The sequence below is a fragment of the Rhinolophus sinicus genome, chromosome 8, assembly GCF_057876585.1.
Source record: "Rhinolophus sinicus isolate RSI-liver-muscle chromosome 8, RSI-T2T, whole genome shotgun sequence".
Lineage (NCBI taxonomy): Eukaryota > Metazoa > Chordata > Mammalia > Chiroptera > Rhinolophidae > Rhinolophus > Rhinolophus sinicus.
Window position 1 is genome coordinate 48,407,351 of NC_142508.1, and position 21,806 is coordinate 48,429,156.

At 55.3% G+C, this 21,806-nt stretch overlaps 1 protein-coding gene across 5 annotated transcripts; it reads right to left on the reverse strand.

Moving 5' to 3' along the window:
- Positions 1–79: 79 nt before the first annotated feature.
- On the reverse strand, positions 80–13,142 carry LRP3 (LDL receptor related protein 3). 5 transcript variants are annotated; one of them, XM_074314425.2, is made up of 7 exons: positions 12,460–13,142; positions 10,484–10,531; positions 4,567–4,741; positions 2,980–3,212; positions 1,414–2,530; positions 997–1,129; positions 80–730 (listed from the first exon to the last, which is right to left on the reverse strand). In XM_074314425.2, exons 1-7 carry the CDS (start codon positions 12,530–12,532, stop codon positions 146–148), a joined length of 2,364 nt encoding a protein of 787 aa, XP_074170526.1. In that variant the 5' UTR covers positions 12,533–13,142; the 3' UTR covers positions 80–145. The 5 variants fall into 5 exon arrangements, with proteins under 5 accessions (XP_074170526.1, XP_088656314.1, XP_019598267.2 ...); XM_088800188.1 differs by having other exon boundaries at positions 4,567–4,705; positions 12,460–13,062; XM_019742708.3 differs by having other exon boundaries at positions 2,980–3,194; positions 4,567–4,705; positions 12,460–13,056.
- Positions 13,143–21,806: the final 8,664 nt, after the last annotated feature.

Consider the following 21,806-nt stretch of genomic DNA (forward strand, 5'->3'; position numbering starts at 1 on the left):
GGGGTGGGGGATGCGGATGGTGCAAGCTGGCTGGGCTTCTGTGTGGGTCTCCGTAAGAAAGAAGGACGCAGAGGCAGGGTAGAAATGACCGTGTATTCCCTGGTTACAAAGCGGGGCTGTGGCAGTCACCAGCGCATCTGGTGGGTCAGCAGACAAGCAGGGCCTCGTCGTCACTGGCCTCCAACATTGGGGAGCAGGGGAGCTGGGGGCTCCTGCAGACACCCAGTGGTTCTGGTGGGTGGGGACCGAGGGTGTTGCTGGCAGTGGGGGCCGGGGGGTGAGGGTCCTGAGCCGAGCAGGGCTCCTGAGGCGTGTCCACAGGGGCTGGGCTGTCCACCAGAGGGTCCCTGCAGGCCTTTCTGTCCTTGTCCACAGGCCTGTACTCTGCGTCCCGCAGGCCCGAGGAGGGTGGCACGGAAGGTCCCACCTCTGATGTGTGGCCAGGGGCACTGGGGGAGCCATCCCCAGCTGCCCCAGGGCTGCCTGTGTCTGTAAGGGGTGCCTGGGGGTCCAGCGCAGCCGCTGCTGCAGGCTGGAGGCGCCCATCACCCAGCACTGTCTGTGAGGTGCGTGCGGCAGTCAGCAGCGGGATCTGTCCGCGTGGGGCCCGAGGCCGGTGAAAGAGCCGGTTCCAGAGGCGGCCGAGGCGGCGGCGGGAGGGCCCTCGGCGGGAGGCGTGCCGGCGCATTTGTCGCCGCATGGCTGTTCGAAGGTTCTGTAGCACTGAGGCCTGGAGGGTGGGGCAGCGGCTGAGGAGGCAGAGGTCAGCACGACCCCCAAGTGACCCGAGACCCCAAGAGACCAATTTGTCCCCCACATCTGGCTGTGGCCCAACTGTGTCACCCTGCCCAGGCCCCACCTCCCGCCTCCCTGGAACCCTGGACCAGGCTGGCCACACGCTGTCCCACCTGCCCCTCAGGCTCCCTGTCTCGGGCGTTCTCTGAGGTCCAGTCAGGAGCCCGGGACATTTGGGGTCTCAAGCCCTCTGGAGCTCACCTGGGATGCACTGTAGACGGGAAAGTCCTCCACAGGTGGAATGAGGCCCTGTGCTATGAGCTGCCCATAGGACGGGGGTGCCTCCCGCCGCACAAACTCAGCCTCTAGGCGTGTCATCTGGGTCTCGAAGGCCCTGAAAGCAATGAGCAAAAGGACAGCATGGCAGGCTGGCCAGGACCCCACACCTCCCACCTCCCACGGGGCCCTGTGCAGGAACTCACAGCAGGACATGGAGCCCCACCGCTCCTCAGGGCCCTCAGATGCAGAGAAGTCCCGTGTGGGTGGCCCGAGCCCCAATTTACAAACCCACAGCTGTAGGAAGTGAGCCCATGGCCTCTGTCCAGAGAAATGAAGAACCCGAGGCTCCTGGCCTACGGCCCCCAGCACTGGGCAGCAGTGAGGCACCTGCCCGCCCACCTGTACTCTTGTGTGCGCAGTGAGTAGAGCTTAAAGGCACAGCCCAGAGCGATGACAAGCAGCAGGCCGCAGACCAGGCTGCCAATGAGGGCAGCGGTGATGACCTTCCGGGGCACGGCCGCCAGACAGCCATGCTCGTCGCTGCCGTCCTGGCAGTCCTCCTGGCCATCGCAGCGCCACGTCTCGAAGATGCACAAGTTGGTGCCACAGTGGAAGGTCCCGGGCTGGCAGGAGAAACAGTTCTTCTCGTCGGCACCATCAGGACAGCTTTTCTGGTTGTTGCAGCGGTCAGCGGGTGCATAGCACAGGCCACTGCCACCCTCGCAGGGGTACTGGTCAGGCGGGCAGGCAGGGCAGCCCTGCTCATCTCGGCCACTGGCACAGTGCCACCAGCCATCGCAGCGCTGTGGCTCCGAGAAGCAGCCCTGTTCTCCCATGTCGGTCATGTCACCTTCACCGCTGCTTCCACACGGCTGCTCCCACGGGAGGCAGTAGCCCTTCACCTGGTAGGTGGCATTGAAGCCATGGCCAGCACTGCGGGCTCGGGCGTGGTAGGCCACGGTGAGGCGGCCCTGGGCAGCCTCAAGGCTCACAGGCCGGTGGTTGCTGCGGTAGGACAGAGTCTGCAGCAGGCGGTCCCCACGCTCGCCCAGGCCCTCGTACACCTGCACGTAGTCGTCATAACCCAGCCGCAGCTCCAGCTGCAGCAGCACACGTCGCGGGTCCTGTGTGTCTACCAGCCATGTGCAATGAAGGTCTGAGGGCCCTCGGGCGGCACCAAACAGGTCTGGGGAAGCGAAGGAGCCATAGAAGCTGCCCAGCCGCCGGCCACATGCCAGGTCAGGGCAGCCGGCCTCATCAGAGCCATCGCCGCAGTCCTGCATGCCATCGCAGCGCCGCTCTGCGGGCAGGCAGCGTGTGGATCGTGCCCCGCTGCAGGGAAAGGTGCCCCCAGGGCACAGGCTCCCCGGTGGCTCAGAGGCAGGCGCCGAGCAGTTGCCCTCATCAGAGCCATCGCCACACTCATCCACGGTGTTGCACTGCCATGGGCCCGGCAGGCACTTGCCATTGTCACAGTGGAACTCGTCGGACTGGCAGGATGCCTGGCCCAGCTTCCCTGTGGGATGAGGAGTTTGGGAAGACAGTCAGGGGAGAGCAGAGCCTCGCTCCAGCGTGCGGCCTGGGACTAGGACCACGCAGAGTGGTTCTCCTATCCCAGCAGGGCCTCTGCAGGGCCCAGGACCGAGGCAGGAGCCCTGGAGAAGGGCCCCTGGCCTCTCCATGGCCACCTGAGGGACAGAGACGCCCTAGAATGCAAGGGTGGGCTCAGTCCCTGACCTGAGCTGGGGAGAAAGGATGAGCCCCCATTCATTCTAGCCAAGTCTGTGAAGTGGGGTCCGTGACCTTGAGGGGGCTGCAAGCCTGTGGTAGCACCCAGTCCCACCACTGTGCTCTGACTGCTGGGGCTGCTGGGGGAGACTCTGAAGGGAGCGGGCTGGTGGAGGGTGCTGCTCTAGCCCTGGGAGCCCCATGTGGTGCCCCGAGCCCCACTGCTGCCAGCATCACCTCGAATGTATGACAGACGGAAGCCCTGGGCCTGGCCGGAGCTGGAGGCATCAGAGTGGAAAAAGATCCAGACGTGGTCCCGGGCGGAGATGAAGGCAGGTGGGATGGCAGAGCCACAGAGCCGAAAGGCCTCCTGGCGGGGAGGGGCTGCTGGGCCCAGCATGAGCCAGTCCAGGGAGCACTGGTGGGACTCTTCCACGTCAAAGTTGCGGAAGCTGCAGGGGTGGACAGGACTATAGACATGGATAGGCAGGCAGGGCCCACGTGACTAACAACCAGCAGGGAACGTCAGGCCTGAGCTTATGTCAAGGATGTCCAGCCCCCCACTCGTCTCCTCCACTACCAGCCACCCAGGGGTCTGAGGGCGGTTCCATGAAGACTCAAGACAAGTGTGAACAGCATCCTTCACATCAGCCCCTGCCGCTCTGGAAAGGCCTTGCAGGTCCGCCTTCCTGTCAGCAACCCCACCCCAAAGCCAACGTGGAGGCACAGTCAGAAGCCTCACTGTGCACAATGCCCTCCCCTGACCCTCCCCTGAGGGGACAGGCCCAAGGTCCAGATCCCACCAATGCTGGGTCTGCTGGGACAGACTCTGCACAAACTCAGAGGCCTGTGCACTGGGCAGCTGGGGGGCTGGGGGGCATTCCCATGGGGCTGGCCCAGGCTGGGGCTGGGTGACAAAGTGTCACCTAGGGAGAAACACTGGCCCTGGATCCCCGGCCCAGGCTGTGGGGTGAGTAGGCCATGGGGCCTGGAGTCTTTGAAGAGAGGGTCCCTGAGAGCCATGGCCCTGTGGCCATGAGAAAACGGGCACAGACACCAGGACAGAACCCGACTGTGCCCTCACATGCCATGCTTTGGAGCTACGGTGTAACTGGGGAACAGTCTGGGCACCGGCATGTAGGAGGAGAGTGACTCCCCAGCCAAATATCTCCATGGCCACCCCAGGCCAGGGGTTCCAGCCTGTTCTACCCTCTGGTTGCCTCACCCCATTTCCCTCCGCACATCCCCGCAGCTCTCCTACAGAGACTGATCCGAGGCCCCTGGAAAACCCTGCTCTGGGATCTGTATCAGCCTGGTTTCAAGCCATCCCTGCAGGAGAGAGTAGACACCTCTGCCACCTCACGGACAGCTGGGCCATGCCCAGCAGGCCCCAGGGCTCCCCTACCTGGCAGGCCTGAAGTGACTGACAGCCCCCACAGCCCCTGAGTCTCAGCTCCATGAAGCCGGCCACAGAGACCTGCGAGTGGGACATACCCACACGCTCACACAGGCTCACGTGCACTCATAGCTCACAGCTCACACGTTCACATGTACTCACACATGTGCTCGCACCCACCTGCTCATACATGTACCCTCCAAACTTGCTCAGACACATGCTCACACACACTCACACGGCTTTTATACCTGCTCAGATGTGGGCTCATGCACATACACACTTACACATCTGCTCACACGTGCTCTCCACACATGCTCACATACGCACTCATGCACAGGCACCACCACACGTGCACTCTCTCACACACACACTTACTCAGCACATGCAGACCCACATAGATCCCTCCGACACCCCTGAGACCCTCATACCTGATGGTGATCATATCCCCACGGTCACCCTGGATGTACCAGCTGCAGTTGGTGCCTGGGGGGTAGTTGAGGGGCCAGGCCGGGCTGTAGATGACGCCACGCCGTTCTGTGTGCTGCTCCAGTTTCCCACTGCAGGCAGCTGTCAGGAGAGGAGGCTGAGAAGCACTGGCCTCACCTTTGGGTAGGAAGCAACGGGGAAGGGGGGCACTTAAGCACCCCTTGGCTTGAGCACAGGCTTTCCCAAGGTGGGATCGAGGCCAGCCAAGGTTGGTCATGGCCAAGGACAAGGCCACAACTCAAGTCTCCATGGAAGTGGTGTGTACGGCGGGGCCTAGGAGGACTCATGGACTCAGGGCCGCCATAGTCCCCAACCCCACCCTGTGCACCACCAGAGTCTAGGTCCCATCCCCCACCCTTGGCGAGGCTGGGAGCAAACCCACCAACAACTCCCTTTGGCCCCGCTGAGGTGCAGCCTCTTGGCCTTGGGGCCTCAGTTCAAGGAGAATTCTGCAGCCTTAGACCTGTTGGCCCTGCATAGGCAGTCCCGCTGTGGCTCCCTGCCTGCCCTCCCTGGGGGCTTGAAAAACACAGGCTTTGCTCACCCAACACAAATTTACTGAGTACCTACTATGTGGCAAGCACAGTGTTAAGCATGCTGAGTAAGACAGGCAAACACCCTGCTCTCTGGAACTCGCAGGCTAAGGGGAGAGCAGGCTGACTTTTTGCAGATCCCCTGAGTGGCGTGGAGAGAATAAAACAGGCCTGAAGGCCGATGTCCAGATGGGACTGGAAACATAGGCTGGGTCTGATCACACCTTGTGCAGAATTCGGATTTTATCCCGAGCATAAGTGGGAAGCCATTGGTGGTAGATGTCATGACCAGGTGAGAAAACTGAAGCTCAGAGAGTGGATAAGTGGCAGTCAGGACCCACCCTGGGCCTCTGGTGGGCTCAGCTCTCACTGCCGACCCTGAGCCAACACATTTATCAAGTGTTGACCATACGCCGTGTCAGGGACCAGCGCAGAGCACCATGCTGGCCAGTGCGAGCGAGGAGCCACCACGCCCAGCCCCACAGGATCACTGCATTATACAGGCCCTCTGCTTCCCGGCTGAAGGTACAAAGCCTGCCCTTCCCAGAACCAGGCAAGGCCCCTGCACTTGGCTGCCCCTCCCTACACCCTTCACCTCTTCACTACACTGTGTCATCTGATCCTCCAACATCCTGTGGCGAAGGCAGGGCCCATTATACAGACAGAAAACCTGAGGCTCCGGGAGATAAATAATGACCTTTTTCCTGCATCCAGTAACATCACCTCCTCACTTTCTCACTGCCTGGCACCTCCCACTGTTGCCCTGGAAATGGGTCTCTCTGCTGGCTCCCAATGGACCCTTCAGGACCCCAAACAGCACAGATGCACAAAAGAGAGTAAAAGCCCTTCAGCTATCTCTCATGTCCTTAGGACAAGGACAAAAGTCATCAAAGTGACACCAGCCCCCCATACCTCTTCTGCCTCATTTCCCCCCCATAATCTACTTTGGCCCCCACACCTTCTGTGGTCCCTCCCGGGGAGGGAGACTGTCCTGCCGGCCCCTGGCAGGATGCTCTCCCCACCCCTCTTAGCCTGTCCAGTCCTATCGGCTTCAGATCTCAGCCCAGCAGCTCCTTCCCCAGGGGCCTCTCCCCGTGCGCCCCCACTGGGGCTCTGGTCCTCCACCCCTGCCTTTCTTTCCTCCCCAGCCCCTGCCACAGAAGCAATTTCCCTTTGGATTTTGCTGGTTCTGGCTCTACATTGTGTCCCTAGGATCCCACACAGGGCCTGACACACATAGGTGCTCAATAAGTACAGATCAGTGAGTGACCTGGTCAGTCCAAGTGCCTGCTTGGCATGTAGAGGCATGAGCTGTGGGGTGAAACCCCCTCCACTGGGGCCTGCCGTGACTGTGGAGGTCGGGTGATCCAACAGTGACTAACAGGGAATCAAAAACCCCCACCACCAGTTTACAAGAGAGTCAAAGGACTAGAAGAGAACCACCCCTTGACCCTAAAGCAAGGCTCGCCCTCAGAGCCTCAGCAGTCCCAGGTCAGAGAGGTACCAGCCAGGTCTCTGCACATGGCACTCACCGTGGCCTGGGAGGCCAGCCACATGGAGCATCAGATTTCTTGTCCATAAAATGGGAATGATGCGTTCTGCTCACAGGCCGGGAGGGGAAGGACTAAAGAAACAGAATGGCGACCAGGGGCCATTCCCTCTGACATGTGAGGCCACTAGCTTTGTGGACCTCACAGAGACCCTGGGTGCGGGCCTAGAGATGCCCTGGGAGGTGTGGGGTTATGCAACCGGAAGAGCTTTCTCCTCTAGAGCGTGCTGGGTGGGAAGTTCACAGGCAGGAAGGACCCAGTGCAGCTGGGGCACATCTTCCCCCATGTGGAGTCTCTGAAGCACATATTAAACCAAAGCACTGGGCCTCTGAGGCAGGAGGCTCCGTCAGTCAGGCTGGGAACCACTCCCTGATCCCCTGTATCCTCAGCCCCCAGCACAGGGCCTGGGGCAGAACAGGGCCCAGTCAATACCTGCCCCTGCCTGGAGGCCTTCCCCAGAGATGGAGCCCTCACACAGGCCAGGTTTCTGACCCACAGTGGCCAGGAAAGCCAGGCCCACACATCTTCCACAGGTGAAGACATAACCTACCTACCACCTTTCTCTCTTCTGGCCCCACCTTGGCCAGAATCCTTCTTTACCCTCTGGGACTTATGTCTAGTTCTCTTTTGGGGGTCAGGAGGCCTGTCTTTCAGACCACCAACCACATCAGGAGCAGAGGACTGGACAGCTGCCAGCCCTGCTCTGCCTCTCAACAAAGTCCCTGATAACACATCCTCCAAACAGCCTCACTCCTGAGGACCCCCCAGATCTGCACCAGAAATGCCCACATCTAGGGCAGCAATGGCCCATGCAGAGTGAATGTGGAGCAGGAGGGAGGCCAGGGTCAGGGACTGCTGGCCAGGGCCTCTTGACCAGACATCTCTTGGCTGTGGGTACTACCAGCTCAGACAACCAGCCCCCCCACCCCCAGGCCTCTCTGACATAGCAGGCCTCACCCCACCCATTACACTACCCCAGGATCCAGGTACAGGTGGGAAAAGGGGGCTGGTTAATGCAGTCCCGGGGCCCACACTGCCAGACACACCATTTCATCCTAGGCCTCAGCGTATCCATCAGTCAAATGGAGTCAGTGGGTGCTGCTTCTCTGAGGGTGGTTGGGAAATCTGAGGAAAGTGGCTGTCTCTAGCATTCATGTGATGGGATGAGAGAGCTACGCCCCAAGGGAGGTGAGGGTCGTGAATGGCTGTGTGATAAAGGGCTGGCAGTGAGAGAAGACTGTGTGTTTGTGGAGATACTGATGCAGGATAGAGGGCCTTGGCTGTTTTGGGGGACAGCCAGAGAGGTCTGTGTGAGCTTTAACTGCAGGTGACTTGCGTTCACTTGGGCAGAAGATCCCCTCGGCCTTCGGGCCAACATGGTCTGTTCAAGTGGGCAAGGGATGCCGGAGCACTTTTAGACCAGCGAGTGTCTTCCTTTCCTTGTCCGAAGAGTCATCAAATACTCCTGAGAAGACACGAGCCTGATACAGCACAATTTGCAGATGTGGTTTCTAGAGGTGATCGATACTCCAGACCATCTGCCTGGTGGCACCAGATGACAGGGAGTGGGAAGGCACTTGGGGATGCTGCCAGGTGAGTGGGTAACAGCCTGAAGACCCTGCCCAGGCTGCCCCCAGGTCACAGTGACCGTGTGTGTAAAGGAGCCCACAGGCCAAGGTGCAGGAGGTCTTACTCAGAGCCTGACAACCTGGGGCAGGGTCCCCAGGGCAGCCCAGCCAGGCCCTCAGGAGTGTCTGAGCCCAGTGAGGACTGGGAAGGGGCCAGGGAACAGTCGTGATCCAGGCTCCTCATAGGAGGAGTTGCAGAGGAAACTCTGAAAATGCAGAGTCATGGAGCCTTGGGTCAGGAGGTAGAGGGGTGCCGCAGGCAGCCAGAAGCCATCTCTTAGCAATGCTAGAGGGGTCAGGGCTAGACTCCAGAAGAGCTAGAGCCCAGCTCACCACCTGTGGCCACACGGACTGTGCATGCAGCTCAGGACACAGCGGGGGTAGGGGAGGTGTCCATGCACAGGCACAGTGATGTGAACCGTGGCCCCTGGAGTCGGGTGACGAGGACCCTGCTGGGGCCTGAGGTTTTGATAGCGAAGAACAACCAATTGTGTGGAAGTGGACAGCTGCTCCCTCTCCCCGGCTCTATGAGTGTACCTCGCCCCCTGGAGCATCACTCTTCTGAACCTGGAGCACGTGCATGTGACAGACAGGCCTGTTTGGGGTGACATGCCCACCCACCACACCAGCCAGAGGGCTGGCCTGGGACTCACATTGGTAAGACCTGCCAACCCCTTCCCCCTCCCTCACAGCCAATCAGTCTTCTCCTGGAAATTGCGTGGGGAGACTGACAGCTAGCTGCGGGGGCCAGGACGCCAGGCAGGGCTGGGGCTGGCTCACTGCTGAGCACGGCGGGGCCCTAGGCCAGCAGAGTCAGCAGAGGAGGCCGGGCTGCAGGAAGGGCAAGGAGACCGGGAGGCAGACTGAGAGGCTGCGTCTGACGGGCCCATGAGAGCAGCTTCTGTGGACTCTGGGCCTCCCCATCTCTCTGACCTTGGCTAGTAGAGATCCCGCTCCCTGAGCCGGCCTACAAGCTGGGCCCTGAGCAAAACCAGAAATCCCACGTACCTCCTGCCCCTCCATGCAGCACAGCAGATAGCCACCCAGACTGGGGACAGAACATTCTCCCAGCTTCCTGAGGCCTTTCTTAAACGTCTCCCAGTGGCACCAAGGGCCATGAGGGCCTGGGCATATGCATTTGTCAACTCCTGGCAGCCCCCTCCGCAAAGAGCAAATGCCCCTGATGGCCTAGCCACCCCCCCACCCCGACAGTCTTAGCTGCACTCGGTACTAGGCCCAAGCACAAAGCTGGCCAGTGGGTGGACAGACCCACTCTGACAGGCAGGAGGCAGGGGCAGAGCTCCAACTGTGTTTTCTTAGATTCTGTATGTCTATTTGACATCCACTAATCATAGGGCCAAACTATCAGCGAAAGTGTTTACCTCTCTCCTGCGTGCCAGCTTGCCTAAAACCTGCCTTACCCCAGGCTGGAGGATCCACCCACCTTCTTACCTAACTCACACACCACGCCGATATTTCCCCTGCCCTAGGCCATCCCAGGGCCGGAATTATTCAACCTAGCCAATCCGAAACTGCTTCCCTTGCCCTGTCTTGCCTCTCCCACAGAAACTCCAATGGAGGCTCTGGCCCAGGTTTCCCCCACACTCCTCCTGCGTCTGCCTGATCAAACCTAGTAATTCCCCGCCATGGTCCTGCATGGTATGACGTGTCTCTTCTTCTCAAGACACCTATGTAACAAATTCTTCTGCCAATGGCATTGGCCTCTCCATGTCATCACTCAGTCACACCTTTATAAATTAAATCCCAGGTATAATTTTAAAACAGGTGGGCATCTCATGGCCCTTGGGGAACCCCAGAGCCTACAGGAAGTACAATTGTACCAGGCCCATGACAGTTTGCTAGTGATATTAAGCCACCATGTGTCAACATTAAGCCACCATGTGCCAAGCACCTTGTCTCATTTGCACATTCAACCCTAATAACAGTCTTTGAAATAGGGCCTCTGATTGCACCCATTTTATGGAAGAGGAAACTGAGAGTCAGAGAGGTTTAAGCTTGCCCAAGGCCAAACAGCTCCTTTGGGATGCAGAAAAGACACACAAGGACTGACAGGAACCCAAAGGCCTGTCCTCAGAGGTCACAAAACCAGAAGGCAGGGAAGAGGGAAGGAGGAAGTATCTTACTCACCTAAAGCAGGAACTGCACTGCTGAGCCGGCCACTGAGGACGATGTTCACTGTGGGAGACACAAAAAGGGTCCAGTGGGGGGAGGTGGCTCTTGGGACTCAGGCACCTGCCCTGGGCCAGCAGCAGGCCTTGCAGGGGCACAAGACAACATAGCCCGAACTCCAGGCTGGTTCTCTTCCTCTCATAGAGCAAAGCCCAGAGCACTGCCACAAAGAATCCTGCTCCCAGCCTAGGCCCGGGGACCTCAGAGGGTCTCAGAAGCCACCTGCACACCCACAGCTGAAGAGAATAGTGTGTCAGCCTGGCTGCACCAGACCACTCCTGCCACTCCTCCCACCTAAGAATTCTAACTCACTTGGGAAGGGATATGTTTCTGCCTCCCGTTGGGCTTGGGGACCTCGGGCCTGGACCACCCATCAGAGAGAGGCCCTGGCTCAAATGGGGATGAGGAGGCCCTGCCCATAAAGGGGGCTCCTGCCACCTTGAAGGGATGCCTCCCTCTGAGGGGACTTGCCAGCCACCTCATCCCCTGGCAGCCAGGGAGGGAGGGATGCAGTTCTGATTACCCCATTTTACAGGGATACATGACTAGTAGAGCTCAGGGGTGTCCTCACTGTGCCACGCTGACCTCGAGAAGCAAGGCAAAGAACTCTCCTGCCACCCATCCACTCAAGTACCCACCTTCTGGGGTTTGTCCTTTGCTTTTACTTGTACTGCTTTCCTACAGGGGGACCGGGAGGAGGATATGGGCAAACCCAGCTTCTGGTGGTTCAGGGCGCCCCCTCCTCCCAACATCAAGTGTGCCAAAGAAGGCAGAGGTCATCTCTGGAAGTGTCAGCCCCAACCTGGTGAGGAAGCAGGAGCAGCTGCCCCCTTTCAGGACACCCAGGCTTTGGGCCACATCTGGGCAGGGAGGGCCTCGGGACACCAAAGGGCCTGTCCCCCTGCCCTGCTCATCCGGAAAGCCCACCCAGCAGCTGAGTCCAGAGCACATGACCACCCACTGACTGGGGAGTGACCACTCTGGGGGTCACAGCCCTTATTGAGACCAGCTCACGCAGTGGAGGCAGGAGACTTCCTCCCAGACCCAGGGCTCCCTGATTCTTGGGGGGACAGGGCAGGGTGCAGCTTAAAACCTTCAGGTTTCTTTTGTACTTTTTTACTTTGTCATTTCAGTGGCTTCAGCAAACCTATGGGATTACAGTGCCTTCCTAGGTGACATCACAGGATGTCCCCTAATGACCCCAGGCCTAGATAATGGCCTCCCTCCTTTATCATGGTAAATAAAGGAGCCATGTGCCTAGAAGATTTAACTCTTTCCTTCTGTCCCCCACACGGGGCCCTGGAAAGGTAGACAGAAAAAGTCCTGAGCCGGGCAGTAGTCCCTCTTGCCCAGGTGCCAGGCCTGGACAGGTCCCCAGGTCCTCCCCAGACACATCACTCTTGGCTGAACAGGCCAGCCCCTGGGTCTGTGAAGACACAAAGGGGAGACAGGAGCATTCTCCAATGTGCCTCCTGCCCGCACCCTGAGTCCTGGCTCCAGCCAGCACCGCCCCCACCCCAACTCCGGGCAGGAAACAGAGACTTCTTCAGGGGGCAGCTGGCCTCGCCTTTGTGGGCAGCTGGCCTCGCCTTTGTCCGCAGCTCCGGAGGCCCCGGTCGCCCATCGCCGCCAGGCTAAGCGGGCCCCTAGGAAAGCCGCTGGCTGCCCACCCAGCCGACTGCACACACCGGCCGTCCTACGCACAGCTCACCCGCGCTCCCAGCCGCTATTCCGAGCCCGGCGGGAGCCGGAGCTCCGCGGCTGGAGTCGCCCACCCAGGCCTAAGACCCCAGCAGGCCGGGAGATCTCCGACTGCCGGCTCCGGAAGCCCCGGCCGCAGACGGGAGGGCGGGACGGGCGGGTCCGGCCAGGGCGCGGCGCTGGGCTGCGAGGCGGGGGCCCGGGACTCCACGGGGCCTGCGCGGCCCACTCACCCAGGCAGACGACGGCCAGCTGCGCCCGGGCGCTCGGCGCCCCCTCCGGCCCCGCGGCTGCCCGCTGCTCCATGCCCGGGCCGGCCGCCGGCGGGCGCCGCCTCCTGCCCCCCGGCTCCGGCTCCGGCTCGGGCTCGGGCTCCCGCGGCGGCTGCGGGCCGGGTGCGGGAGGCGGCGAGGGTGGCGTCTTTGTGAGGCGGCGGTGCAGGCCCGCAGCGCGCGGGGCCACATCGGCCGCGGCGTCACGGGCCCCGTGGGGGCTCAGCGGCGGCCGCCAGGGAGGACTCCCGCCCGCCGCTGCCCCTGCGCCCTGGGCGCCCCGCCGCGGCCAGCCGGTGCCCCAGGGCCTCCAGCGCGCCCATGCCCCACGCCGCGCCGCGCCGCCCGTCCGGGCCCGGCGCCCCCGGGCCACCCCGCGCTGCGCCCAGCCTGACCGGCGGGTGCCGCCGGTGTTGCGTCCGTGGGTCTGTCGGTCCTCCCACCCGGTCCCTCGCCCGCCCGGAGCCTGGAGGCCGAGCCGCGCCAGCCACGTGACGCGCCCGCCGAGCCGCAGTGGCGCTGGCAGGGCGGTAGGAGGCGGCTGGGGCGGGCCGGGGGCGCGCGCCCCGCCTCGGGTGCTGGACAGCTCCGCGCCGGTGGCTCGGTCCAGTCGGTGCCCTGTGACCCTTGAGCCTGGAGCTCAAAGAGGGCCTTGCGCCCTGGGCCCCAGTCAGCGCTCGCCTGGCCTCCTGCCGGGCCTCAGAACTGGTCCCTCCCCGGAGCCCCGCTGTGCTGGGCAGTGCAGGGGAGACAAGATTGGTAGAAGGTGGCAGAGAAAGGGGTTATTCAGGGCTGCTTAGGGAACTTGAGGGCAGGACAGCGTGTAGTGGCTAAGGCCTTTCTTCCGCGTGAGGTTCCCATCCCTCCGACCTGACCCTTCGTGTGCCACAGCCCAAGATGTCACATTCCTGAGATGAATACCTCGATGCGAAGCAAGGCCTGTGAGGGGAGATTGGTGACCCCTCTAAGAGGCCTCTGGAATCGCACCCCTCCCCGGGACCTCTGAGCCCACCCAGTCTACCTGACAGGCACTAGGAAATGGAAAGAAGGCCTGGAGCCTGCCATCTGGGAGAGCAGTCAACAAAAGGACTGGGCCCAGAAGAGACAGAAACCCAGAGAGACATGGAGAAGGATTGAGTAAGCCATTTAAGGTCAAGCAGGGTCAGTCCTTCTTTGAGACTGATGTGAAATCAGAGGTTCCCAAAGCTTCCCTGGCATGAAGGCTTGGTATGGCCTGCCCCTCCCCCAGCTCAGGCTCAAGACCCCTCTACAATCCCCCTCCCCCCCTTTGATAATCTTTTAAGAGAAAAGGTAAAGAGGAACTGGTGTTATATTAGTAAAAGTTGTAGACAGAGTTACTCACTTTCACCAGACAGGCCAACTGGATTTTAATTTTTAAATTTGGAAAAAACACCTTTCCGTTTTTCTTTCCTCTCTTCTAATTCCTTTGGTGATTTTTCCAAAGCAGACTTTTCTTGATTGATGTATTAAAGTATTTAAGAATCAAATGACAAGATAAATGACTCATTTAAGTAAAGAGAACTAGCCTGCCATAATTTGATTTCAGAATTTCCTCAGACTGCTGACTGCCCACATGCTGGGCATTTATGCATGGCAGAACGTTCGACTGAAGTAGGTGCATTGGCATGCACGATATGCATCTTTGTTTCCACTTCAGTGTACCTTACACCAGTTATATAAGGAATCCGCGGTTGACATTAATGCCATGGGAAGTCCTATTAAGTGCCAAAAGGAAAAGTGTGAGCCCCTATATACACTTATCAAAATATCCTTCCATAATTTAAACCAAGTGGAAAAGGTTAGTAAAAGCTCTACAATCACAAAACATAACTACACATAAAGCTCCAAGTTGCCCAATCTGTTCACACCCCATTGTCAACTCTCATAAAGCCACAAGGCAGGGGACTGCCAAGCTACCTGGCAACCTCAGGCTCATTGGAAACAACTGTTCCCCTTGCACAATAGTGCAGGGTCATAAAACAAACAAACAACAACCTATCTTTATTTACATTTTTGATAATTTGTTCATCATGGATTTTTTTGCATTTATTTTGATTTTTTAAAACATGGTTCATCTTGCCGCTGATAGTGCATGCGTGGGTCTGTCAGTCCCCCTACCTGGCTGGTTTTTTGGCACAAACTTAGACCCTGCCCATATTGAGAATGATTGGCACCCCATTTCTGATTTAATCCCACAGTGGTCTAGTGCCCTCTAGAGGCTACCGCCCCAGGCAGGGGTTTCGCTAGGCAGTGCTCTCCTCACAACCCATCTCACCACTTCTAGAAATTTTCCTGGCAGCCCAGTGTCTGCTCCAGCACTCGACACCCTAGCTGAAGTTACCTGATCCCTTCCACCTCTGCAACTTTTAAACAAACATCCTATGTCAGCAGCTTGAGCTGTATCCAGGAGGTTTCTGTCCCTCACAACCCAAAATCTTCCAAGTAGATTTTAGTACTGGAAAGAGTGTGATGCAAGTAATAGACCTGGAGAACGTGTAGACCGTCTGGGCCACATGAGGGAGCAGCAGGACAGAGGGGTCCAGCAGGGGATCAGGTGGGAAGCTGGCCTTCCTAGTTAGGAAGAAACAAAGATACAGTCACTCACGTGTGTCTCATGAGATGCAGACTATGGGCCCTGAGGCCTTCTCCAATCTCTTCTAGGAATGAGGAGAAGGGGGCAAGCAAAGGGGAAAGCGAAAGTGCACAGAGGTGTCCCATATAAATCCCTGTTCAGAACTACGGGGTCACTGCCATTGCCACCCTGAGGCCATCATGGGATATGGAGGAAACCACTGCCCCTGGAGAGGTCCCCCCCAACCCCCTCCATCATTCGTCCGCATGCAGACGCAAGCTGAAGCTCACTCTTATCCAGCTGGTTGCTGGATACTACATAGAAAATGCGGAGTTGGATGGTCATTGTGTTTCTTGATTTGAAATAGTTAGAATGTATTTGAGGACCAAAGGCCAGAAGTGGCTTTGGCAAGTAAAACTGAAACAGTGTCTTACAACCATCTGGTCCAGGTTTAGTGCAGGTGCCTCCCAGGAGGGCAAACCCTTCATTGTCCTGCTGAACTCGAGACCAGACACCTCCCACTCCACAGTCTGCACCTTCCCTGTTGTACCCAGCTCAGTTCATGGCCACATTACTCACTGAGTCAATAACCTCTACTCCACTCCCCCACGTCACCCATCTCTAAGTCCTAGTAGCTAGTCCCCACATGTATCTCACATCTGCCTACTTCTCTCCATCACCACAGCCACCTCCCTGGTCCCAGCCACCGTCTCCTCTCTCTTGGACCTCTGCAGAAGCCTTCTACATGGTCCCCTGCCTCCCAATCAACATCTCACATTTCTAACGTGCAACGTGGATCATGTCCCCTGCAGAAAATGCTCCAGAACAGACTTCAAAGCTTTTAACCTGAGATTTGTGACCCCTGCCTACCACTCTCCCCAAACCCCCTCACTACCACCCAACTCCTTCTGGTCTCAGAATGTTGCCACTCTTTCCAGAGCTAATTTCTACTTTTTCTCTGTTGTGCCAGGAGAACAACCAAGAGGCAGAGCTGGGGTGCATTTGGAGAGCTGTTCTCAGCCCTATGAGCATCCCCTCCAGCATGTGGACGTACTGACTGACTCCCAGGACCCAGGGTTCCCTTGGAGAGAAACACTCCAAGCACCCAAGGCCAGCTGCTCACTCGAGCCAATGGTAGGATGATAGCACTGTCTGTCTCTGTAATCTCTCCAGTTTCTCCTTGGAGAGATCCCATCCTTGGATGCTTTATAAGATTCCTTCTGGGACCCCAGCAGGGTAGCCTCACAATATAGTGTCTTCTAAAAGACTATTTTGCTCTCATATACATTAGAATTCGTGTTTCTCAAATGATGTTTTAAAATCTCAGTCATGTAAGTAGAAATTAACATGAAAACGTGTGACAATGGGATTTCCGAATGGCAGCTAATGTTGTACAACTTTGCAATAAGATGATGGAAGGACAGGAAAGGAGGTAAAAAGAAAAAATAGCTTTAGAGAAAGGGACTGAAGGTTTATTTAAATTAAAAATGCTAAAAATATCAAAACACAATGAGATAACCACTTTACATTCATTAGGATGGCTACCAGGGAGAGGGAGAGAGAGAGAGAGAGAGAGAGAGAGAGAGAGAGAGAGAGAGAGAGAGAGAGAGAGAGAATAACAAGTATTGACAAGAATGTGGAGAAGTAAGAACCCTTGTGCATTGCTGATGGGAACGTAAAATGGTGCAACTGCTGCGGAAAACAGTTTGGAATTTTTTCAGGTCAAACATAGAACTAATATATGACCCAACAATTCCACTTTGGGTACATACCTAAAAGAATTAAAAGCAGAAGCTACTTATATACCCATGTTCATAGCAGCATTATTCACAGTAACCAAAAGGTAGAAGCAACCCAAGTGTCCATTGACAGATGAATGGATAAACAAAATGTGGTATACATATACAGTGGAACATTATTCAGCCTTGAAAAGGAAGAAAATTCAGCTACAACATGGTTGAACCTTGAGGACATTATGTTACATGAAATAAGCCAGTCACAAAAGGATAAAGACTGTATGATTTCATATATGAGGTATCTAGAGCCGTCAAATTCATAGAGACAGACTGTAAAAGGGTGGGTGCCTGGGGCTGGAGGGAAGGGTGATAGGGAAGTGATTAATACCAGGGGTGCCAAAACAATGTACACATTTTAAGAGATGTTATCTATGTATTACTTTTCGAAGTTGAATTGAATTACGGTGGCAACGTGTAGTATGACGTTCACTCAAAAAATGGCGTTAATCAAATGAATGCTAGCGTCATTCATTGTATTACAATTTTAATACAGTTTATTCCTTCCTTAAAAGTTGTCTACATTTTTTTGCACCCTCTCTGTACAGTTTTAGTTTGGGAAAATGAAACAGTTCTGGAGATGGATGGTGGTAATGGTTGCACAACAATGTGAATGTACTTAATGCCACTGAACCACACACTTAAAAAATAGTTAAAATGGTACATGTGGTGTTATGTGTATTTTACCACAATAAACATAAACTGGCAAAATTCATGATTGCCACATTTCCACCTGAGCTCTGTGGGGTGAGGCAGCCCACATGGGTTGCTGCCTGGGTTTAGTGTGGCTTCCTGGTGTCTGTCCTCCTCGAGCTTTGGTCTGCTAGCGTGGGGGGTGGGGGTGGGGAGCAATGCTCAAAGCACAGAGCCTGGTCCCCCCTGTGAGAGGCCCAGGCACACACACCACCCCCCTCGCTGTCACCACCCACTAATCCAGCCACACCTGCAGGCACATCTGTGTTGACAGGCTCGTGTGGAACAAACACATCTATCCATAGACACTTTCCAAGCTCCTGCTGGTTCTTACAACTTTAATAGACCAGTGGCAGTAAAACCATTCCCCCTTCAGTATCGAGCAGTAATTTTAAAATTATAGGCCTGGAACAATGACAGTAAGTATGTCGTAAAAGCACCGCTCAAAAAAAGAAGGGGCTTTTATTGCCATAAAAATATTAACACCCGGTCACCGCTTTGGTTTACATAACCCTCTCTCAGTGATTCTGAGTGATGAGTGCAGTTTCAATTTTCAATCAAAAAGCTCCCCTCGGCCTTGCGGAGGCCGTCAGAAGTGCCCCGAAACAATAATCATTTGTATATTGATTTGGGAGAGTCAATCCAATTCATTCTACCTCACTAAATTATTAATAGGCCAAAGCACATCAGAAGCCTGAGGTCGGTGAATAGATAAGGTTTGTTTCTTCATCTTGTTGCTGCCACAGAAATAAAGGTGACAGTTTGAGAGGGTCTGAGCCCAGAAGCACACGTGCAGAACTGGGAAACCCCTGGCTGGAGGCATAGGTTAGGAAAGCTATCTGGACAAGTCCTCACATCCCAAGGAGCGCGCGTGGGAGATGAAAGCAGCCTGCTAAGGTGACTCCTAGTGAGGCCGCTCCTACCATGTTTCCCCGAAAATAAGACCTAGCCAGACTATTAGCTCTGATGCGTCTTTTGGAGCAAAAATTAATATACGACCTGGTCTTATTTTACTATAAGACCAGGTAATATAATATAATATAATATAATATAATATAATATAATATAATACCAGGTCATATTAATTTTTGCTCCAAAATACGCATTAGAGCCAGCTGAGTCTTATTTTCGGGAAAACACGGTAGGAAGGATTCCCAGGGAAACACAAAAGGTGGTGGTGGGGGGCAGTAGGGCTAAGCTACTCACTCACATGGCTCAAAGGGCCCTTCCTCCACCATGGTGGAGAGCAAACATTTATATATGGACTTAACGGCTGTACTTAAATCAACTCATTTTTATTTGAAGTATTCCTACTTCAAAAGGAAATTTTATTTCATTATCTTGAATGCAAATCCAGATCTCTAGCCATCAAAAGGTAACCATAAATATATAAATAGGCATGACCAAAACAGAACATTGTACATTTTGTTGCCTGCATCCCTCTCTCTCTCTCTCTCTCTCTCTCTCTCTCTCTCTCTCTCTCTCTCTCTCTCTCTCTCTCAATCTCCACCTGGGATATTAGTAAGTAGTCTAGAGCATTCAGGCCATACTAGCATCTAAACAGGGACTTCCTCCTCAATCACCTGAGAAATACTGGAGGGGAATTGAGGAGAGAACAATGTCCTGAACCACAGTGCATTTGCTGCAAGATGTGACAGCCTTGATCTAGATCATCTTGCTCCCACTGGAAGCCGCCCCGAGCTTCCCACCAGCAGGAAGCCGGGCATGACGACGCTCAGAGACTCTGGGATCAACCTGCCAAAGTTTCAGCCTGGCCCCGCCCACGACTCATGCCCCACGTGAGCAGGTTTCCTAACTTTTATGAACCTTGGCCTCCTCGTCTGTAAATAGGGCACACAGTACCTATTTCACTAAGAACTAAAAGCATTAATACCTGTAAGGCACTTACAACAGTGCAGGCACTCGGTAAATACCAGCCATCACCTCACTGCTACCTCTAGCTTGAATGGGCTTCTGGGGCTGTTCACATCGTCCTCTGGGATGTAATTTACAGGCTCATATTCATGGCTGTCCGTGTCCTTAGGCTGTCAGCCCCTCCTCAGAGCTGTCAACATGCCTTTTCCACCCCCATCATCCAGGGCAGCTCTGCTCACACCTATGTAGTAGGTGATCAGCAGGTGTTGACTGGCTGGAGCTGAAGCAGATGACAGCGTGGCTCGAGCTGCCTGCGGAAAATGTTCTTTCATCGCGTCTCTAACCTCTCATTCCATAAATCACAGCCTGGGGGACAGGAGTGCCACCCCGCGTCCCTTGGAATTGGACATCACCTCCAGGGAACCCTGCCCCACCCCATTCTCTTCCCTCCCTATCCCAGCCGGGGTTCCGTGTGCATACTTCCTCTTCCTCGTTTTTATATTTGTACTATATACTATGTACCCATGACCAATGTCTCATGTTGTTTTGTGTATTTTAAACTTTTACATAAGTGGTAACATATTGTTTGTATCCTCTGGCAACTTGTTTTTTTCACCCAATGTGATGTCTTCAAGATGTAACCGCACAGATATGTAGAGAACCAGTTTAGTCATCTGGCAACCATAAAATGCATGGTGCCCAGGCCACACTTCCTGTGTGCTGCTCTCAGGCAGCCCCTGAGCATGGCAGAGGTACTAATGCCAGCCCACTGCGGTGAGATGTGGGACTCCTCTAATGAGCAAGGACGCCCCAACAGCCCGGCCAAACCTTTCTTGAAATTGTGCTGCAGTGCAAACCTCTTCCTACCCACCCGTCCTTCGTAGGGTCATGTGTGCCTCAGGCCTGCAGGCCAGACCCCCTTTCTCGGTCTCCCTCCGTTTATTATTCAGGCATTTTCCCCAATAAATATTTAGCAGATCTCATCCCATCAGTGCGTCTGCTTCTCAAAAGACACAAACTAACACAATTCTTGTCGACGTTTTTTTGTATTATTATTCTAGTGTACAGAGAATGCCACCACTTATTTATGCTTTCAGACTGTCTCAGTGTTTTGCTGTTGCCAGTAATGCTGACATATGTGGTGGTTTCTGAGTCATGACGGATGCACAACTGGGGTTTTCCCCTTAGGTTGGCATCAGGGTATTTGCGGTCCTCAGTAGTCCCCAGTGATCCCAGATTCCTGGCAGCCATGCTCTTGTGTACTCCCTGCCCCGAGTGTGGGCTGCATCTAGTGACTTTCTTCTGTAAATAGCAAAAGTGATGGATGTCACTTCCAAGATTAGTTTAGAAAAAATCATGGCCTCCACCTTGGGCTGTCCTCTCCGGCGTACTTATTCACTCTAAGGGAAGCCATGCTGTGAGCTGTCTCGTGGACAGTCCCACAAGGCAAAGAGGGAGGGAGGCCTCCAGCCACCACTATTGATAACTGAATCCCACCAATAGTCAATTGCGTGAACTTGGAAGAGAATCAGCCCCAGTGGAACCTTCAGAAGAGACTGCAGCCCCTTGATTGCAACCTCATGAGAGACTTTGCAGCAGAGACTCTCAGCTAAGCAGAATTCTGACCCACAGAAACCATGAGATAATACATATCGGTTTGTAAGCCAGTAAGCTTTGCGGTAATTTGTCATGCAGCAGGAGATAACAAATACTGTGTCCAAATGCATTCATAAACATCTGCCCAATTCCCCTATCCCAGAGCAATGGACCATGGGCTCTTTCCTATGATGATGCATGACTGCGATCCTCTTTTAACTACAGGCTCACTGTCAGCCGCGCTCAGCCTCAGAGGCTATGGGAGATAGCACGTCACCAAGGAGGCACACCTGTCAGATGGTGTCTCCACGGTGCCCCATCTTTCTTTCTCTTTCATCTTTCTTTCTTCCTTTTTCCTTTTTCTCTTTCTTTCCTTTTCTTTCTTTCTCTTCCTTTCTTTTCATTTCTTTTTTCTTTACTTCCTTCCTTTTCTTTTTTTCTTCCTTCCTTTCTCTTCCTTCCTTTTTACTCTTTCTTTCCTTTTTTTCTTTCTTTCTTCCTTTTTCCTTCCTTCCTTCCTTCTTTCCTTCCTTCCTTTCTCCTTTCCTTCCTTCCTTCCTTCTTTCCTTCGTTCTTTCCTTTCCTTCCTTCCTTCCTTCCTTCCTTCTGCTCTCATTCCCTCATTCCTATCTCTCCCTCTCCCTTCCTCTCTCTCCTTTATACCCCAAATATATTTGACCCTTCATTGTGCACCACACATTTAAGACTTAGTAATACAACGATGGAGGAGAGGACCAGGGCTCTGCTTGGGGACTGTT

What these genes read in the sequence shown, in the direction of transcription:
- LRP3 (XM_074314425.2), bottom strand. Translation starts at nt 12,532, where the DNA reads ATGGAGCAGCGGGCAGCCGCGGGGCCGGAGGGGGCGCCGAGCGCCCGG. An exon ending in CCGTCTGTCATACATTCGAG is followed by an intron (nt 2,531 to 2,979) that starts GTGATGCTGGCA and finishes CTCATCCCACAG; the next exon opens with GGAAGCTGGGCCAGGCATCC. An exon ending in CTGCGCACACAAGAGTACAG is followed by an intron (nt 1,130 to 1,413) that starts GTGGGCGGGCAG and finishes CATTGCTTTCAG; the next exon opens with GGCCTTCGAGACCCAGATGA.